At 40.7% G+C, this 22,156-nt stretch overlaps 1 protein-coding gene across 7 annotated transcripts in view; it reads left to right on the forward strand.

Moving 5' to 3' along the window:
- The window catches only part of LOC124065776 (neurexin-1a-like), a 237,960-nt gene that overhangs the window by 89,154 nt on the left and 126,650 nt on the right, over window positions 1-22,156 (forward strand). For 6 of the 7 annotated variants that reach the window (XM_046401509.1, XM_046401510.1, XM_046401513.1 and 3 more), the window contains 4 exons: window positions 2,589-3,030; window positions 8,176-8,559; window positions 15,468-15,671; window positions 17,835-17,861. In XM_046401509.1, coding sequence (XP_046257465.1) covers window positions 2,589-3,030; window positions 8,176-8,559; window positions 15,468-15,671; window positions 17,835-17,861 — 1,057 coding nt within the window. Of the gene's footprint in view, window positions 1-2,588; window positions 3,031-8,175; window positions 8,560-15,467; window positions 15,672-17,834; window positions 17,862-19,234; window positions 19,305-19,900; window positions 20,919-22,156 lie in introns of those variants that run through there. The other variant, XM_046401515.1, reaches the window with a different exon arrangement.

The following is a 22,156-nucleotide window of genomic DNA, read 5'->3' on the forward strand; positions in this document are numbered from 1 at the left end:
ATTTACTTTTACCAGACAATGCAGATGTCCAAAAGATACCAAATACCAAAAAAGAGAAACTAAGCTTATATACTGTAAAATCAGCAGTTAAATTACTTGACTCTTAATTTCTCGCTGATGTTTTTAGTACATTGACACGCTGCATCCTCTCATTTGGCCCCTGCTGAGAAGCCGCATCTCAGGTCATCTGTTCATTGTTCATTATGTGATATGAGTGGTGGTTTAACAGCATGTGCATAGGGCTGTGATTGATTACATGTTCCGAAGTGGCTTGTTGCAGCATTCATGCTCAAATTCCAGTCTGAGTTGCCACGCCTGCCTGTTGGTTGTGATGGCAAAACAAACGTTGGTGCAGTAATAGCTCAGTTGTCACAGCCCTAGCTTGATGACAAATTAGTGCAGCACTACTAGTGCAGCACCAGTTGTTGCTCAGACCAAAGCTCCTTTGATTCTGAAAGATGCCTTTCGTCTTGACTATAAAGAACTGATTTTGGTTTATTAGCTGTATCTGTTTCACCTTTAGACCATATGATGTAAGTCCAGCAGACAGAGATACCATCTCTTATTCCTTTACTCTTTTTTTTTTTTTTGCATTATTTCTTAGGTCAAGGGATTTTTCTGAAATTACATTTTTATTCCAATTCTATTTCTGTGAAATCTGAAAAACATTCCTCTTGGCTCTCAGTCAGATTTGGACTTTTTTAAAAAGGATAAAGATGTGAGAATAAAAGTCTACCACTATCTGTTTCCTGTTTTAGTTGCAGTTAAATGCAGTCTGATTCAGTCAGTCACGAAGCATTTACAAGAAACTAAGCCCGAGCTTACCTAATTCTGATGAACCGCTATGAGCTCCGTCTACCTGAACAGTTAGACACAGTAGATCTGACTCAGTGATAAACATAATGCTCCATGCAAAATGCAATCCCATTGGAGATGTCCCCGTTCTCAGGTGAACGCTTAGCATGGCAACAAATAAAAAGCAATGTTTTCCACAACTGTAACTCATTTGATTTGTCCTGCTCAAAACAATATAGATTTACCATTAGAACTCTTTTGTTATGTAAATACATATGCACACTAACCAAAGATGGTAACTATCTGTCACTTGATAACATTATCTTCCAATCCATTGTGTGAAAGCAGTGTGAAACAGATCACCAACATTAGCTGCTTCTTCATCCCTGTCTTGGTATCTTGACAGCTTTGTGTTAATAGTTGCTTTGCAGATTGATTGGCACATTATATTAAAACCCTTGAAGTGTGTGTGTGTGTTTATCTGATGAGATCATTTTGAAATATCATAAGCATACTGATGTTTTACTGAAAAAGTTTTGACATTCACCAAAATGTTAATTAGTTTGTCATATGGAAATTGGGTGTAACTAGACAGAGGGACTCTTGCTATTACAGCTGCACTTACACCAGATACTCTGCTTTCGCTACGGAGATTGGATAATGACAGGGTTATGGCTGTCTTTAATTTTTTGCAATCCTTTTGCCAGTTAAACAGCATGGTGTGTAATGCCCCACTTACACACAATTTAACTCCTTCTTTAGTCTTTACAGATACGTTTTCATCAATATTTTGAACATTTACTTCACAAACAGAATTTAGTACGCCTCTTAATATGTTGCCTTTAGATATCCATGAGACAGGAAATCAAAGATGATTTTTAATGACATTATGTTTCATTCTTTGTAATGGGTTGCCACTGTCTGTCATTTGTGTGCCTTGGCTCTACAGCACTTGGCATCTCAAAGGTCACAGCACTAATGCACTTCATTTAGTTAAGCACTCTGATGCCAACCTGCATCTGGTTTACAGCGTCTGAGAATATAAACTGGTATTCATGTGAGGGATAGATTTTTGCTTTTCATCAATTTTCTAAATTGAACAGTATACTGAATGTCACAATGTGTATGCGCCTGCACTCATTTTTAATTTGCTTTAGAGAGCTGTTTCTATCATCTGCCCACTTTCAGTTTAATCACAGGTTGCAACAGGGGCCTTAATCAGCATTTTACTCCACACCTGCAATCAATGCAGCAGTTCAGATTTATCACTCTCCATCTCACTGTTCACATGCAATCCCAGGAGATGCTACCTGATAGAATCATTTTCTCCAACCATTCTCAGCATTGCCTTTTAAATTGAGGCTGTCTCTTCCTTCAGTTGACACATGATAAAAGTCAAAATGGATGTCTCAACTATTCACACTTCGCCCAGCCGGAGCACACTGTGCCTCTGTTATGAAGGCTTCAAATGGGGAGCACAGAAAGCAGGGTGATGTGAGTGACATTTGGTGCCACGTAAACTCATTTTCTCATGCAAAGGTGCAGTGTGACAAAGATGACCAAGAGCTGAGCTGAGCAAGCCCTGCTTATGAGGGGGGTGAAATGCCACACGGACAACTGCTGTTTGACATGTCCAGCTCATAGGTTTTCAAAGCTATTATTCATAAGAATGATTGGATTTCTCCTTACATCCTGCAAACAGCAAAAGAAGTCAGTTTTTCATTTTGTAGATGAGATGTGCTCCTGTATGGATGACTGTGGAACCGACATTCTTTCTCTTTTCTCCAATTCAGGTTGTATACAAAAACAACGATGTGAGGCTTGAACTGTCCAGGCTGGCCAAGCTGGGTGATCCCAAGATGAAGATTCATGGAACTGTGGCCTTCAAGTGTGAGAATGTGGCCACTTTGGACCCCATCACATTTGAGACACCAGAGTCTTTTATTATCCTCAACAAGTGGAACGCGAAGAAGACAGGGTCCATTTCTTTTGACTTCCGCACTACGGAGCCCAATGGCCTTCTGCTCTTCAGTCATGGCAAGCCCAAGCAGCAGCCAAAGGATTCCAAGAGTCCCCAGACTCTAAAAGTGGACTTCTTTGCCATTGAGATGTTGGATGGCCATCTGTACCTGCTGCTGGACATGGGCTCAGGAACCACAAAGACCAAAGCAGTCAATAAGAAAGTGAATGATGGCGAGTGGTACCATGTAGACTTCCAGCGAGATGGCAGATCAGGTACCTTTTAAGACTTTTAATAAATACAACCTCTAGCTGAATATGTTGTAATGTTATAAAATAAAGAAAACATCTTCATAAATTCAACAACATATCCAGCATAACAAAACAAACTTTAAATGCAGACAATGCAACCAAATACAGAAACCCAGTTAACTTTTCTGTGAAAGAAATGATCCATTAGTGCACAAATACGACTGCTAAATCACCATGGAAAATTAGATTGAAAAATTAGAAATTAGTTGCCACTGGGTGCTCCTTGTTTGAGCTGTTTAGTGAAAAATGGTTTTAATGGGAGTCAACTAACTTCATATGTGTCATATGTCATGAGTCCAGACATGTATTTGCCTCAAAATAACATTGCTCCCTCTTCTGTGTCCTCTAAGCCCCGGGTTGTGCTGCTCTGGTCCCTGTTGATTTGCTTATCTAAGCAGCAATTTGTTAGTGTGTGCTTAGAGCCAAGGCCTCGCAATGTCATGCTGCAAATTAGATATACCCCTTGACCATGTTTTCCACTCCATCTCAAGAGGTGGAAATTACATTAACTGTTTCATTACCTCCCACCCCCACCCTTACCCCCCTAAAAGCAATATTGGGTTGTGGCCTAAATTGAGCTGTATACATCAGTAAAATATCTAAATACCACATTCACATTAATCATTTATGGGCCTCTTTTTTATACAATTAAATTAATTCAAGTCCAATATTCTGGTTGAGGTGGTTGGATACAGTAGTATACAGTAATATCCAGCCCTGAGTGGCTTGAATTCAACTTAACTGTGGAAGAAAAAGATGTGAGTGACTTGTCAAATAAAGACCAAACTATAAGAAACCTTGTCTTGCTAAATTAGATTGTGTTCATCATCTGTCTAGTAAACTCCCATCATCCGCCCCCATGTTACATATGGAACACACACACACACACACTAAAACATGCGCGCACACACAGAAGCTATCGAACATCTTTTTTTGTTAGTTGAGCTCACTACACTCGCTGTTCTCTCTGTCTACCCTGCCCAAGTTTCCATGGAAACAGGAGGTGGTCTCTCCCAGGACTGAGACAGTTCCTGCACAGTGCTGTGCTGAGCTGTGCACTAATGACATTTCGCAATAACTTTTCTTCCTTTCCTCAAGTCATCAACACTTGGAAGGGGACATAAAAAGGTCTCTGCATCATGATGACTTGCCATGTGTGAAGAGTAATAAAATGGCCTGAATGCATTTATATACAGTGTTTGAAGTTACAAAGCAATTTCAAATTAGCCACTGCTTTTTTTTTTTATCTTTGCTCATTTTTAAGCCAGCTGTGCATCTATGCAGTCTTCCTAAATCTTGCGTCTTGAGATTTTCATGAGCTGCAATAAAGCACTATTGTTTGCAGTGTGTAATGATGTGTGCATGGCAACCCAAATGGAGGCGTTATGATTTTTGCAGTTATTTTGTACTGAAAGGCCTCATGTGATTTCCATTCCCACGGGATACATGTAATTTTAATGGTGCATTAAATAGCAGATTTGTGCAAATTGAGTGATACAACAACATTCACAGTGGCTTTTCTAAATGCAGGTATTTATATTTATTTTATCCGCAAATTATCACTACATATTGATAAAAGCAGATTCTGTAGAAGTCCATGTGTCACACTGTACCCAGTTTGTTTCCTTTATGAGAGCCTGAATGAATATAGTTAATGCTTGTCAACATAGCATTCAGTCTTAATAGTCTACATGTGAAGCCCAGTAAAACACCTCAGTCCCTCCTATTACATAATGCTACCATGGCTATTATAGGCTATTCTACTCCTGACTGCCCTTTTGTTATACTTTTTAATATTTAATAGAATTAAGGTAATTTTAAAATGCAAGAAAATAACTCAGTTTTCCCTTCGGAGCGTGAGTCACGAAACATATGATACGCTCGACTTTTCATCTGTGTGTCAGATGTTTTGCAATACACACCACCGAGCACATCACTCAAAACAGAAGTGCAACACAACAGGCAGACATAATTATCTGCAGCCGAGTCCTCCATGCGCAACCGTTCCTGCAGCCGTGACAGTGGCGGATAATGAACCCTGCCCTATTTAGTTTAGCCAGCTCTTCCTGCAGGAAGCAACCTCGTAAATGGACTCTTGCTCTCAGACAGCATCTTCTAACCTCAATGCATTAGAGACGCTAAGAGACACCCTGCTTTTAAGTGAGGACTTCTGGGCCAGGAGTGCCGTGGGTCACTCATCAGAGACATTACATGGACATTGCTTCGTTGTAGCTCCCACTTTCTGCCAGGATACGAACATCACTACTTCACACACACACATATGCACACTTTAAAACACTTTACAGTACACAAACAGATGCACAAACACACACACACACAAACACCCATTGACAACACATCCCCACAACCCACTCACAAGCTTCTCTCTCTATAGAGAATCCAATCACATAGAGAGATTTGGCCGTATCGCCCTAACTGGATTGTAGTAATCCCCTGTCTAACATGTTTTGGGGATGTGTGAGTGGGGTTAGGGGACATCATGCCAAGTTGAGCCTGGCTGCTGATGCAGAAAGTGCAAGAAAGATCTGAGCTGTCATTTGGACCCCTGCCTTAAGGTTTGATGATGGAGTACCACTTACGGATCAGGCCTAGAGAAAGAGGGGAGGGAGACAGAAATGTGGTCAAAGTGTTGGCTTGAATGCCTATCTTTGTCATCATTATCCATCCTCATTTATTGCCTGCATCATCATTGTGATCAGTGCTCTTAAACTGTATGCCCTGTACTCGTTTCTCAAGACATTATTTGCTGCTGTGTTCCCCCATCTGCTTTCTTATCTGTCATCATATACCCCTCCCTCATCTTCTCCAGACATCTTTATCTCCATGTTCCCATCTTGTTCTGTATCCTTCTCCTCCTCTTTAATGCTCACTTGTGTTTCCAGAGACACATCCCCTTCCCCTTTCGGCTATGAATACAGTTCTAAACATAGGCGTTCCTGCAATGTGTATATGTGTGTTATGTTTCGAATGCTGCTAGTGCTGGTGATGGCACATGTTCTCATGGGATTGAATAGTGCCTTCTGACTTAACATAGCTTGACTGTGTTTACACACTTCCTTACAGGACTGTGACAAGTGAGCAGAGCACTCTGAACAGATGCCTGAAAGACATTGACATCCTTCTCTTGTCTCCTGTTTCATCAATTTAGACACACATGCTCACCATAAACTCACAGCATCCTTGTTTGCTGTCTACGACTATAATAAGACTTAAGTATAAATACCCGGGTTTTACAGAGGTCATTAGACGATGACTCCTTATTTGTAGTGTCACAAACCAAAGATGTTTCACACTGCAGCTACTGTCTGTGATATGGTAAGATGCGACACAAGTGGAGTGCAGATAATTTCTATCATGACTGTACACTGACGCTCTTTCTTCAGCTGGGTACCTGCTCTACTCCGAGAAAAGTTTCCTCGCTAATGAGTTTGATGTAGTGAGCTCGTTAGCTATAACCTGAAGGGAGCTGTTCTGGCTGCGTGACGGGTGGCGCTTGCCAAGTGTGCAAAGCTTGGAAGTCACAACAGCTGTGGCTGGAGAGAGCAGGGGCAGTGGGTGGCGGCAGGAAAGTGCCGGAACAGATGCCTGGGGCCAAGACCCAGAGAAAAGAGCTGGAACATGTTAGTGGGACCAGGTTAATCATTGTGCACTAGGTCCTTAGCTGTCTCTCTCAAGCTCTTTTGCAAAAAGGCTGGCTCACCTTGGCTGTAAAGAACATGCATATACAAGATTATTTTCTCATCGAGTCATTAGGTTGCAGCCTTTTTTCCGATTTAACCATCTAAAAAAAAAAACATAAGAAATTTGTATTTTCACTAAAAAATGATATTGATATTCATATTTATCATATGTCTAATTAATTGTGATATGTATATTCATGCATGCTAATGGTAGCTGTAATGGAATGTGAAAGGCCCCATTTAGTGTCTAATGTGTCTCTAATATGTGTCAGGCAGCCCTGCTGAAAATTCATGTGTGGCTTAGGGCTTGTTTCCCAACATAAACACATTGACTGGAAGAGTAACTTAAAAGCTGCGCTCTTCTTCCACATGCAAGCAGGGAGGACTCTGCCATTTAGCCCAAAGCAATCAGCTAATAGCTCTCTCATATCTATCATGGCATGCTTCCGCCACTCAAAATGCAAATTATAACTTTATGGCAATTTTATTTTTGAGCATCCTTACGCTGCTATTTCTCTGCCATTCTCCTCAGGCAGTGGTCAGTATGGATCCTCAGCAGCGTGGTATATAGATTACTGGACCGGGATGCGGGCAGTGGAGGCAGCCACCATTAATTAAAGATCCACAATGGCTCCTGCGCTGAGAGTAACAGATCCATATACAAATTAATCACCCCGGTCTGAGTCCCACAGTAAGGCCTGCCTCTCCACAGCTTTAGAGTCCAGTCATGTCCGCTGTTGTTTACCGTGCTCCAGATCGAGAATTAAACCTGAATGAGAGCGATAAATCATGGTGGGGAAACACACAAACTCTCATTGCAGGTTTATATGTTGGAGAGGCAAACAGAGGGAAAGACAGGGTGGGGAAAAAAAACAGCCTGCAGTCCGTTAATCAAGTTCTAAAAGATGGCTATGATGCTTTTTTTTTTTTTTTTTTCCCAGTGTTTTTCTTTTTTGTTTTTTTTTGGTTGGTTGGCTGGCTGAAATGATAGAGGGGGCAACAATTTTTCTTTTTCTCTCCTTTCCCTTTTATGACCACTGCTTTATAGATAAAGGAGATTTATTATGGGGAAACCCAAGGAAAATGGAGAGGATACTCTTAGGGATCCCAGATTAGGCTACTAATAGACTAGCTGTCCTGTGATTAATGTGTCTTATCAACACTCATCAGTCATTCTAAATGAAGAAAATCATGACCCTGTCCAGATGGATAACACTAATTAAGCTAATTTCTTCATCAAACCATCTTTAAATGGGTTGTCTTTGCATGTTTGTGTTTCTGCAGGGCAGGTAGTGTATTTTGGCATCTGCAGTCAGCAATAGGTGTTATAATCTGTCCATCTGGTGAATAACCTCATAGTTATTTAAGAGAAAAAAAACCTTATCCTACTGTATCTTCTATTTTTTAGGTACCATCTCTATCAACACCCTTCGTACTGCCTACACAGCCCCTGGAGAAAGTGAGATCCTGGACTTGGATGACAATCTCTACCTCGGGGGTCTGCCAGAGAACAAGATGGGGCTGGTGTTCCCCACCGAGGTGTGGACAGCACTACTCAACTACGGCTACGTGGGCTGCATTCGAGATCTTTTCATTGACGGACAGAGTAAGGATGTCCGGCGCCTGGCTGAGATCCAGAAGGCTGCCGGGGTCAAGCCCTCGTGCTCTAAGGAGCCTCCCAAACAGTGCTTGAGCAACCCCTGCCAAAACAATGGGGTTTGTAGGGAGGGCTGGAACCGCTACGTGTGTGACTGCTCCGGGACTGGATATCTGGGACGCTCCTGTGAAAGAGGTAGGACATTGTTTTTTGCCTCATTTCGTCTACACAGCTGTTTGGAAGCACATAATTTCTGTGTGGTGGGCACAATCTTGATTTGTCAGTGTTGATGTTAGTGCTTCACAGTAACACACCTCCACTGCTACACATTGTGTTGAGGTAGGCATGGGAACGCGGAAATGTGAATAGAACTGAGATCAAAGACAACCAGAGAAAGGCTGGTTTTAATTATATACGCTATTGTATAGTTTAAGTATTCTTTATCTGAGAGGGACCTCCTTTCAAGTGCAAGTTGAACAGAATGACCAGACAAAAGCTGGTCTTTTTATCTGGGCTGATGGTTGAACATCAGCAGCTCTCTTACAGCAAAGTCAAAACAAAATCAGACAGGATATAAAGTGTGTGCATATGGAGACACAGAGAGGCAGGACATGTAGAGAGTTGACTGGCTAATGTTAGACTATGTTGAGTGGCAGGTGACTGATGCACCACTGAGACGCGGCTGGTCACGTCCACCATGCACACTAGCCTGTAAATTGGCTGTCTTCTGCTAACCATTTAGCTCATCAAACCACTCGCTCATGACCAGACCTGGTGCAGAATACTTATCCGAAAATACTTCCAGAGAAGTGAAGAAGAAGTGAGTGTCACGCAGTGAACTTTTATGCTTCCATGTCTTAGGTTGAACAGACGTACACCTGACTCTACAGTAGTTTATCACATGGGATTCACAGGCTTTCATATTAAAATGAAATGAATACCTTCTTAAATTCTTTAGTATTTTTTACTGTTGGTAAAGTTCTTGCATGTCCATAGTATACAGTCTATTGGCTTGGAGTTACCCCTGTGGCTGCCCTGCTAAATTGGTCTTTGCGCTCCACTGCAGATCCTTTTTTGAGGGACCCAGCTATAGTGCTGCAAAGGCACCATTGTTATTTTAATTCTCAGTAAGTCATAAAAATGAGGTGCTTTGGTTGATTGAAAACTCATGAACTCAGCTTCCACATTTCTGTTTCACACACATATACCAAATTTGATAGGCATGTCTTTACTATGCAGCCTTAAAAAGCCTGCTAGATGTGTGTGCAGGTGTCTGTATCTGTAAAGACCCTGTTTTCTACCAGGTGCCAGATCATAAGCATTCATCTGTGCATCGTTGATGTACATGAAGGTGAGAGGGCCCACTCATTGCTGCTTGCAGTTTTAATACTCTATTCATATTTTGTCGTTGATAAATTCTCCGCTCAGTAATGTGAAAGTCAGCATGGCCTTGCTTTTCTGCTTCTTCAGTACGAGCTTGGTGACCTTTTGGACCGGAGGATTGTCCTTTGACCTCTTCGAATGAAATCAGCTGTGAAAGGATTTCGTATCCTTCAGTTCCTAATATGGTCTGCCCTAAGGCAATTATCTGACTAAAATTGGAATTTCAGGGTTATTTACATAATCAGATTCAGTGAATAAACATGTTGGATGTACAGTTCATTCACCAAAGAGATTAGCAATATTAACTTATATTAATAGCCTCAGATTTGGGTGTAATTAAAATCTACTGAGAATATTACTCTATAATCTATTTTTTTAAACTCAGCCATTTATGAGTGGCTTAATGACATGTTAATTTGAATAAATAAATTTATATGAATTAATAATAACAAAGTGCATCGCCTTAAATTTATATTCACTGTCAAGTTACTGCATACAGTGAATTTATAATGATTATTAACATAAATATTACCCTCAATCAATACAATGTTTACAGTATATCTATTTCTAAAGCCAGGATTGCTCTCAAGAGGTAAAACTTATGTTGCCGCAGTACAGACGTTCCATCATGAAATCTCAATGGAGCGTCAGCAGCAAATGAGCAAAAACAGTTAGCATATGCATAATCAAGGCAAATGTCAAAAAGAACCCAAGCATGTCACACCGTTATCACAGCGTGATGCATCTGCACAGGAACGACAGCAGGGACGCGTTCTCTCATCGAAGAAAAAATTAACTCCAATTGGAATGTGACACATCCCACGCAGTCACATGTGTCATCTGTACATGTGCTTGTGTTTCTCCTCTGCGCTCAAGTCATTCACCTTGTGAAATGATGTTACCTGAATATCCTGTAATTGGTATGTAGAATTCATCTGGCTGAGACGCTAATGATATGGCCGGATGCTGATAAAAATCTGCTGAGTAAAATGGAAGCCAAAATAATTCAGAAGAAGCATGCGATACCAGAAGGATATTCTATTTACCATTTGCTGTTATGAATGCAGTCATGAATGGATGTGACACAGTCTTGTGACTGCAGTGATGTAGCTAAGGCTAACAAAATAGTTGTAGGGGAAATAAATAAAACAACATATAAGAGAGAGAAATCTAATCCATCTGTTAGACTTGGCTTTGAACTACTCTGACTTAGTCTAGCTAATAAGTTGACAGGAATTAGGGCATAGTATATGAGGTGGAGTGGGCATGAGATACAGATCGTTTCACTTCAGTAAGACAATTACTTATCTGGCGTGTGCTCTTGGATTGGAAAAGATATAATCCACTCCGACCTCAACTGAAAACAAAAGCAGAAAACATGTGGTTCCTCCTTTGAAAATACTTCACAGGAAGTGCTGCACGTTACAGAGGTCTCAGCCACTATGACTCCCCTCTCCTTCTTCCTAACACTCAAGCATCTTCTGGCGTCTCGACGCTTCTGTCCAACTCTCTTGTTTTCTGGCTGTCTCTGCTCAGTGTATGAGACTGCCATCGGTGAGAGTGTGTGTGGGAGCACTGGTACGGAGGACGGGCCCTGGCGTGCTGCCAGCTGTTTTGATGGCTCCAGATTGCCTCTGCGCTGGTAGGATGGAGCAGGCACCAGCAGGCCGAGGAGCTGTCAGAAGAATTATCCCGGCTCTCACTTATCCATGCATGGTGTACCACCCTGTGGCAAAATACAGCTACTGCATATGGTGGAGGAGGAGGACGACAACGGGTGGAAGGAACAGGAGGTGGAGCTTCGGAAGAGAACCATGGAGCTATTTGCCCTATTTTGAGAGATTTTAATTAAGCAGACAAAGCAATTTTCCCCCTTGCATCCCAAATGTCTTCCCTCTCGTTGTTCCTCCAGTTGCTAATTAGCCCAAATATTAGTCTTGCAGTGTGAGGCTAAGGCGGGCTCCCAGATGGTGTTGTAGGTGCATAGCGCCACATGCACATATTCCCTAATGAGTTATGACATGCTTGATTCCAATGCTGACAGCATCTGCATTATTTCACATGGACAGACCTTGCAGATGGATGTTTACTCACAATAACACAGGTGCTGAAGATCAATATACAGATCGATACACAGCTATGCTCACTGTACACCACATGTGCTAGACACACATAAACATACACACTTTGCACTTGGCACTGTGCTTTATCCTGCTTTTACCTGCTCATCGACAGGGTTTTATCAGCTTAAAAGCTTCTTTATTTCATTCTTAAACCCAGTGGTTATACAGATTCTTTTGAACACATCATTTACTGGGAACAGTAAATGTACTCCACAATATTTCAATCTTAAATTAGTATAACTATCAAAAAAACTGGTTCTTTTAGCGCATTTATTGCTTTTCAGAGCATAAAGCCATTTGCCATTGGCCTGAAGCTAAAGCCAAGAGGTGCAGAATGTTATTGCGTAATTGTGAAATGCCCTTGAAGGGGAATATGGTTGAGTTTTAACATTAAAGCACATTTTTACCCATGCCCTTTGACAGCACACTGTGTGTTAGTCACCATTCACCACACTTGAATATACTCACAAATTAAAGGGAACTTGTCGTCTCACGGCCTTAAGCCATGTACACAGATGTGCAGAAAATTAGTTGAAAAACATGGAAAATGTGACAGTAAGAGTACAGGGTGTTGATTTTCTGGGGATATAAGCATGTATTATGGAGTGGAGCTTTGACGAAGAGTGAAATAGACAAACACATTTGTTTTAGGGAACAAACCTGAAAGAAACATTCAGTGAGTCTCACAGTTTTTGACTAATAATTATGTTTAAGCTGTATATTACGGTTTTGAGAGCGTTGTATAATAGGTCTTGTTGGAGAGACCTTGATAGCACAGTAAAGAGCAAAGAATCAAGATTAACTTATAAATCATTAAACTAAGTGGTAATTGTCCTTTAATAGTCTCAGTGGGCTGAAAAACCTAATGTACACCGACTAAATCTTTAGCATCTTGGCTCTGGTGTGCATTTCTGACAGCTCTTGCTGAGGTTGCAGATTCACACTGATCCCTTTTCTATCTGTACTCTCATTTCGTAGCCATGGTGAAGATGCCGTATGGTCACAGAGCTGCAAACATGAAATTGGCTCATGATGATGCTTTTTCATTTTGTATAGAAAGAGAATAGTTTCCTGTCTCTAGAAGTCTACTTAGCTGGCAGGTTGTTTTCACACATTTAATAGCCAGTGAGTCTGTTTCTTGGATTGTGTGTACTAAGATACTCAAAGAGGGCTTGCGGTGAAGAAGACATGAGCAGCTTTGAATTATTTATGATATCTCTGAGCCATGAAAACATTTTCCAAAAGCCTTTGGCAGGTGTTTTCCGGCAAATTTTGAATTGGATTGGGCCTGGCGCCCTGATACTGAGGGACATCAGAATCCTGTGACATGCAGCTGACAGTGCTCCCTTCTTGCAGAGCCTGTTCGCCTTGGGGCAGAATGGAGGAAGAAGTGTGTATCTGTCTGCCAGTACTCCCTCCTTGTTAGTAGTGCAGCCTTATTTGTTACTTCTGTAAGTGGGTCCCCCTCCCCCCAGTCACTGTTGTGAAAATCAGAAAACAATGTTGTTTTGTGCTTTACAAGACGGAAAATGAATGCTTGGTTTAGTTTGGTATGCTCCATCTCCCCTCTGACAGCCTCCTGTTGGGTTGGCACAGGCAGAAGCACCAGCTTCAGTCCTCTCAATTTATTTTTATATTAAACATGGAGCACCATTAAAAATTACTTGGCTTCCAGGATTGGATTTTTGACAGGTGCTCACTTTGCATTAAGTAATGTTTCCCTCACATGTCATTCTCCATATTTTTATGTCTGTCTGGACTTTTCCTCTTTATGACATTTTAGACAAATATTTACATGAACTTCAGCAGAGGTGACTTTTTGAATGAAATGCAATATTTAGTCCAGCTGTGATTGATGTGATCCACTCTTTGGTCTCAAAAAACAACATTAGCCACATGATTAAATTGTTTTATCTATATGCAGTTCAGCACTTCAGTCTATATGAGATGTTGCAAGGAGTACATCACATCATGTCTTTTATACCAATGGTGGTGAATAGAACTCCTTTTTGCTTAATTTGTACAGCTGGTACAAACCAGTGCTGACACAATGCTGTGCCTTTACAAAGAGATGAACAGATTTTCATTATTATTCGTGCATGTGTTTGTCTTCTTCTGTTTTGTTTCCTTTTTACCTCAAGCATGTTTTCACAAGTAATGGATCCTATTTCAGACCAAGACATTTTAAAAGGGGTAGGGTTTATGCTGCAGCAGGAATTCTATACAGTGCAGCACTCAGATCTGTCACTCGCTGTTTGGTAGAAATGATTTTTGCATTCCATCTTCCCACGGTCAACACACCTGAACAAGAGACACTTACTGTTTGTTTCTATACAGTGTTACGCATAGTTACATATCGAGAATTAGTCAGTTATGTGCAGCCCCTGCTCTTACTGGATCTTAGTGCTAGCTAATATGACAGATAAACATTTTTCAAATATTAGGAGAGCATGAACAGTAGCGCCATTTTTCCTGGCATCTGCTAACAGTTTCTAAATGCAGCTCTTTGCTTTAGCTGCCTGGCAGGAAGCAGACAGTTTAGCAGTGAGAACTCGTTTGTCACACGCCCCTGTCATCTGCTGCATACCCCAGGAGGGCGTGGAGAAATTGGATTTGGGTGAGGAATGTGACGGAGTTATCCCAGGGGATGGATGTGACATTGGCTCTGTGTGACGAGGAAGTGGTGATGAGGTGGTGTGTGTACATTGGTACCCTATCGCCCCCGCCGCTCTCCATCTCTCGTCCCTCCAACCCAGCTTCTATCTGTCTCAGCACTGCAGCTGCAGTAATGGCTTTGTTATTGGGTTATGGTTTCGTTTCACTACCGGAAATGCTGTTACAACCTCCTGTCAGCCTTACACAATCTCCCCGGCATTTCTCCAGGCGGCTGCCTAATGCTTTGAGTAAATGCAGTCACCCTGGGCAGAAGCTCAATATTCAAGGTCCACAGACTATAATGATTCTGTCGCCGTTTGTGTTTTTTTTTTTTCTCAGTCAATATCAATTTGTCCTTTTGTAGTTTGTCACTATTACATTGGAGATACAGAAAATGTGGGTGCAAGGCTGCTACCTGTTCTCGAGTGAAACCAGTTTACACTTTGTTTCTATCAGTGTTTATTATGAGTTAACTTTATCTCCTTTCTTGTAAGATTTTTATCTGTTTGTCATGCTGTTTTTTTGTTTTTTCTCGCTACCATCCCAGAATATCCCTCCCTCCACACACTGTGTTTCCAATGTTGGAGGCCGATACTGAGTGGCACAGAGAAGATAGGATTCAGACTTTGCAGGGAGTTAGGATAGCTGTCATTTGTTGTACTGTGATGCTAGACTTGTGACTTGTCTTCACACACTGCCCCTAGATTACACATTTGTGTACATGTTGTTGCTATCATTTGCTCAGTGAGTTTTGAATTGACCCATTGATTTTGTATTATATTTGTAATTTTAGCAGCCTATTTGTTGGATTCATCTGTAGTCAGAATGACACGGGATGTCTGCTGTCAGTGGAACACTCCTGGAAATTCACTTATTTTACCATAAAACTGCACTCCATTTTATCAGTCGCTCATCTTATTTTCGTGCTTATTCTCTCTGCAGAGGCGACTATCCTGAGCTATGATGGCAGTAAGTTTATGAAGGTCCAGCTGCCTGTGGTGATGCACACAGAGGCCGAGGATGTGTCTCTGCGCTTCCGCTCCCAGCGAGCCTATGGCATCTTAATGGCCACCACATCTCGGGACTCAACTGACACCCTGCGTCTAGAGTTGGAGAGCGGCCGCGTCCGCCTGACTGTCAATTTAGGTAACGCCTCGGACATAGACAGACTGCAGGGCCAAAGCCATGTGTCACACACACAAACACACACACTCACACAAACACACACGCACACAAATACCCACATTAACACATATACATACATATTTTGAATAGAAAGAGAAGGTATAAAAGACTTTCAATGGCAAGAGTCTGCGGCTCTCCGCTCACTGCCAGTTGAGTTCACTGCTACCGTTACCCAGCAGGGAATGCTCGCTGCCCACTCCATCAGCTAACCTCAAATCAACATCCGCACACGTGCATTGCTCTAAAGGGAATTGCTCTTACAGTTCACATTGAGCTGTATTCTTTGTTGGTGCTGCTTCATTTCAAATCCATCCAGTTAGCATTCACATGCTCTTCTGAATATCCCATATCTTCAGTTAGTAGTTACAGAATATGATGCAGTCCTAAATTGTGGCCAGCCAGTGCCCTGTAACCATGTTTTTTAATCATTTGTTCATATGTGGAAGAATGCATGATTGCACATAAATCAGCAATTGTGTCTTAAATGAGAAGAGGAGAAGACCCCCGCCCCACCCCACCTACAACAAAAAGAAAATTGAGAACACAATCAAAGAGTCTGTGCAACTTTGTGTATGTGTGCGTATTTGCTTAGGAAAAAAATGCAATGATGTGTGTGTAAAATTTGATATCTTCTAAACAGAGCAATGCTGCACAAATGATAGCCATCTATTTCTCCTTTCCACTGGCTAAACAGAAATGGGCTCCCTAAGCGGAGCCATTTACTGACGCATACAGAGTACACAGTCTGCATCTGCTGTCAACCACAGGGAAGCACGTGTCCGACCACGGAAAACACAACAGCGCCACACACTGACAGGCCTGACAAGTTACATCACTTCAACTATGCAAAAAGATTCCCTCTGATGAAAACAACAGACTACAGTGTTTTGTTTTCTTTTGAACCCCCCAAAGAAAAGCAGAGCATTCCCTGTAAGGGTAGGCTGGTGTGGGTCTCTGGCTGTTTGCGACCACTTTTCTGCTGTGGTTGACGACACACGACAGGCAGGGCCAAATGGGAAGGAGGGGACGGGAGTTCGATCTGGGTCACCTTTCTCAGAGCACGGCGTGAGCTAAGCCTTAGGAAGGAGAGAGGGAAAAAAAAAGGAAAAATACAGAAATAGTGACAGACTATATGGCTTTGCTGTGTGATAACAACTAGAGCTGTAGTCAGGCGAAGAAAATCATAACTTGTTATGAACAAAAAATAATAGTAGTGCTGCTTATTACTTATCAATTAAAATGTATTTTTTTCAAAATCCCCCATAAAATTACGAATTAAATAATGTCAGGAAAATTGAGAGAGAGAGAGCAGAATGACTTTTTTTCACTGTGTTGCTATAATTTATTATGTCACACCTGGTGGTAGAATGAGCTACCTGTCACGCAGTGGTAAACAATGTATTCAGCTTTTTTACTTGAGAAAAATAGCACAATGTACACACTGATAGAAGCTAAAGTATTATCTTCCAATTTTTTGTTCAGTAAGAGTAAATTAATATTATCAAGGAAAAAAATAAAATCTAATTACTTAAATACTATATATTCTCCACCACTGCTAGTCTTAGTCATAGCACCAGAAAGAGCAGAAGAACTAATGCAATTTAACACTACAATATAGAGAGGTGCAAAATAACCAGAGCTAAAATGCTGACATAAGTGAGTAGATAGATGCATAGATAGTCACACAGACAGATAGAGGGAAACAGAGTTGGAGAGACTCAAATTAGCTTCCATCTGGCCCTGTTTGACGCTGACCGAAATCTGATGCACTCACACTGTAAATAAGATCATATCTTAAAGATGAAGAGAAAAATTTCAGCTTGTAATTCATAACAAAATATGTTGTGTGGCTTCGTAGAAAAACAAAGCCAATACAAACAACATCATCCATCTAAACCTCAGCCCTGATCTGCATTGCTGGAACACGTTTTCCTATCAACCATGCTGTGGTCCTGTGGCAGAACTTCGCTGCTTGTTGCAGCTCGGGGGCCATGAGTGTGAGCGTCAGAGGACGGATGGCGTCCGTGTGTGTGTCCCCAGAGGGGTGGACTGTATGCTTTAATGATGTCTGCAGCTTTAACGTTGAAAGATGAATTTATCTCTCATCTATTCTTCCCCATCTAGATTGTATCAGGATAAACTGTACCACCAGTAAGTTACTGTTCACCTTTCTTTTTCTTCTTTTTCTTCTTCTCTCACTCTTACTGTTTCTGGACATTCATGTTTTAATTTCTAGAAGTGTTGATGTGTATGTTCGCAATGTCTTCTCTGCACTTATTAGCAGTGGCAATGAGAATTCAATCAGTCCACTTACAGAATATACAATATAATATATTTTACTTGCACCTTGCATTTCATTTTGACATACCAAGACCAAGAGCTACGGGTACATGGTAACTGGTAACTTGGTGGTTTTGTGAGCATTGGCTGTCCAGGAGAGTAATGAGCACTGGGGAGAAAGTGGAGGGAGGCCTGAATCAACAATAAACCCAAATATGGCAGTCAGTTGTGATTCCACACACCGACTTATTTCTAATTGACAAACCTTTTCCCTTATGAATTCAGGCTAGTATAACATGCATGCTTTGGAAGTGCAGGTATTTTAGAGATGCATGATTTCCCTGTCCCTCCCCACCACATGCATTTTTTTGTTTCCTTTCCACAACAGTATTTCACACCAGTTGTAAATTGATGAGGCCATTCAAAGCACAGAGGAAATACAGAGTGTGATTTTATTATTCTCATTAACCTGCCTCACAGAGCAGAAAGAAAGGGATAAAGAGAGGGAGAGAGAATAGATCTTGTTGTGGGACACACAGTGGATGTACGTGTGTGTGTTTGCGTTTGTGTGTGTTACAGCACAGAGGTTACATGGCAATATTTTGGGAGGTAAATATCCCTGACATTTATTATTCAGGCACAGTGATGAATTAATAATTACTTTGCAAGAGTCATAATACGTGAGCCTTCTTCCTGTTTAATGATTTTGAAGTCACAGACATGCTCTCTGTATCAGTAAATACCAACATAAATTAGACAGTTTAAGCTCTGTAATAGGGTGTCACATACTGTATGTGAGGAGAAACTGTTCTCTCTGAAAACAGAATGAGTGTTGGATCGCTTTGTCTGTGAAGTGTTACAGTATTTGAAGGTCATTGCCTGATGAGAAGCGGAGACTTACACAACAAACGCCTCCACACAGAATCACATGATGTGACCTCTAGACATGCTTCTGCGAGCCAGCCCTTTTTAACACCTTTCTAAATGCTAAATAGCATTGTTCATGCATCTTGGATTGCATCCCTTGTTTGTGTATGCAAATAAAAAGCTCTAAGCTCTAATTTCCCCTTCTAAGGCTTTAAAAGGTCATTCTTGGTTTATGAGCATAGTGTGAAGGCATAATCTGTGCATACACGGACACCAGTGGTACCAATATTTGCCACTCAGATTTGACTGATTACTTTATTTCTTTATTTGCAGTAGTTATTTAGTTTTGCATACTAATATTTTCCAATTCCATTCAGGTGCATGTATGAATTTGCTAAAATAGATGGGAACCAGATGAGTGTAGGACTGGTGGATTGGTGGCTGCAGGTAAAGAAATCTTTAAGATGCATAGCAAATTAGTTGCTTTAGTCACTAGCATCAAACCAATGTAGTGTAAAGCAGTCTGTGCTAACAGGCTGGATGATTTCACTGAGGCTGTGGGAAGAATACAAAACTGAAAATTACCATACAGCAGAGGTCTGTTTTTGCATTTAAGTAATTTTATGCTGACATGTTATAGTAGTCTGAACTCTGAACTGTTTGTTCATTTTCTTAATGTAATTCTCTTCTTCTCTATAAATATAATAGTCTACAAGGATATAAAGAAATACACTGGAAATATTTTCAACTAAGCTACATTTCAAAGAGAAAATATTTTGATTCTATTTAATATCATCCTTAAGGGAGAGCTAATGTTTAAGTAAAATATAGTAGAAAGCAGGGAACAGCTTATCTTTTTTTAATATAGCCACACCTAATTGTGTCATAAAACAATGTTTAATTGACATTCAAGCATTGCGTCAAATCAGTGTATAGGAGTTAGTATTTAAGTCTTTTTTTATTTCAGCTCTGTTTTTTTTTTTTTGTGCCTTTGTGTTATTTTTGTCCTATTTTTTTCTGTGTTAATTAATGTGTCTTGTCAGGCGCTGCAGCTCCGGTCAGCTTGGTGGATGAAGAATTTCAGCACCGACTCAAAGAACACATCACTGTCAATTAGGGACCTAGGTTCCCTGGGGCTGCCCAGAGCTGTCTGAAGAAAACACTGCCACTTCGACTTAAACACTGTTAACTGGCACTGAGTGACAACAAACCAAAAATATAATCTAAAAATACCTTGTGACAGATTGACTTTTTTCTTTTTTTTGTCGTGCCATTCTTGTCCATTATTCATTAACTTGAACCGCAGGATATTCACGATTTACAGTGTAGCCAGGATGCAGTGATGAGAGCAACTTACTGATTATTCTCTCTATGACCTTCTTGAGCAACATCCTGAGGCTTTTATTTTTCTCTCATAATTGATCATTTCTATGCATCAGTCTTTCATTTTTGACTTATTTAGTGTGAAAGTGCTGCAGGCTATTCTTTTATATGGATATAACATCTGTATGCATGTTGGAAATGATAGATGAGTGGGTGATTTAAGGGCAGGATGCATAGGGAGTGAGATATGTTATGAGATATGCTATTCTGGCTTCTGCTTATCTGGCACTTATAATGTAAAGTTTAAATTCATATAAATTCATATAAACTTAACTGAATATGAATTCAGATTCTGCTTTTTCTGACATCTGGAGCAACCGCATCTCATGCCAAATCAAATGGTCCTGCCAGCCGCACTTCCCCCAAACAAACACAGCCTTTATTTAGTTCTCCTCAAAGGCACCAAACTCCTCTGGTATATACAGTATTTTTCTCTCAGATTATCATATAACACACTTCACTCAAAGTCAAGAGAAGCAAAATAAAATTAATAAAAGCCTTGGTTTGTCTTGGCTAGTCCCTCCACTGTTCCAACAGTCACCAACTCTGGTTTGGTTGAAACAAACCCCTTAATTGTTGGATGAATTAGAGTAGAAACTTTGCTTACTGTACAATGAAATTTGATTGGCTCACTTTAGTGTGCTCACCACAATTACACAGACACCATTCGCCACAACATTCAACATTCCCAATGCAACACATGTCTTCACACATGAAGCATGGAAAAATGTATAAATAGATAAATATATATATATATATATATATATATATATGAAAATTTTCTGGCTCTACACACTGTTTTTTTCTTGCTCTACGCTGTCACTCTCTTTATAAATATGGGGACAGCCATATGTTTTACAGGGAGGGACTCGCATTCACTAACATGCATGCACATCCTGACAAAGAACAGCGAGGCTCGCTGTTCTTACAGCTCACACATACAGAGTGTGACTTCATTCTTATCAAAAAATCTCTCACAACCATGCATTTCACCAGTCTTTGGGGTAAAAGTGTTTAATGCTGCTTATCTTTATGGTAGAAAAAGGTAAAAGAGGCTTTCCTATCCTGTGGTAAGAAAAGCTTCATTCTGCTTCATTCTGTCTTAATTTGTGCAATTATAATGTAGATGAGTCTGAATTATATTTTACTTTTTGGAACAGTAACTCCACAGTTATTAATATTAATATACTCTTTTTCACATAACTTCTTTTACCTTTACCTGTTCTCCAATATATATATATAAAATAAAATAAAGACCATTATCTCTTCAGCAAAAATAAGATTACAGTCGTCTAAATTTACTGTATCAAGTGAAGGGAAAGAACAGTGAAGTGCTTCAAGTTAAGGAGCAATTATGAGGATATTCTTAGTTGCACTGAATTAGTTTCATGAAGAGGCTGACATGTTGGCTCAATGGTCCATGATGAAGGACTTTCATGTCAAGCTAACACATAGTTCGCATGACACGACTGTACAAGTTATTGCTAAAAATACTCTAATCTCAGCAATTTGATGGAAGATTAGATCGAACCAATATGTTCACTATCAAGGAGTCTTAGTTTATGTGACTGCAAATGGCAGCTGCAGATTAGTATTGATCGTCATCATTTATTGTTTTAACACTGTTTAACCTCTGCTTGCTTAAACATTTTCACAAAGGCTTTTCTGTTGGCAAGGCATTGATTGTACAAGCAGGGTGTCTAGCATCGCACCCTGTTCTATAAGCTTTCCTTGCATGCACGCTTTCTTTTGATGTCTGTGTTGGACTTTAATCCAGCAGTAGTGTCCTGCTGCTTGGTCAGCGAGTCCCTCTTCCCCCTATCTGGGTGAGTCACAGTGTCCGGGCAGGCGGCACCAGAATCTGGTCTGTCACCCAGCCAGCCAGAGTTGATTGACTGGATAATCACATCTTCTCA

The sequence above is a fragment of the Scatophagus argus genome, chromosome 10 (assembly GCF_020382885.2).
Source record: "Scatophagus argus isolate fScaArg1 chromosome 10, fScaArg1.pri, whole genome shotgun sequence".
Classification (NCBI taxonomy): Eukaryota; Metazoa; Chordata; class Actinopteri; family Scatophagidae; genus Scatophagus; species Scatophagus argus.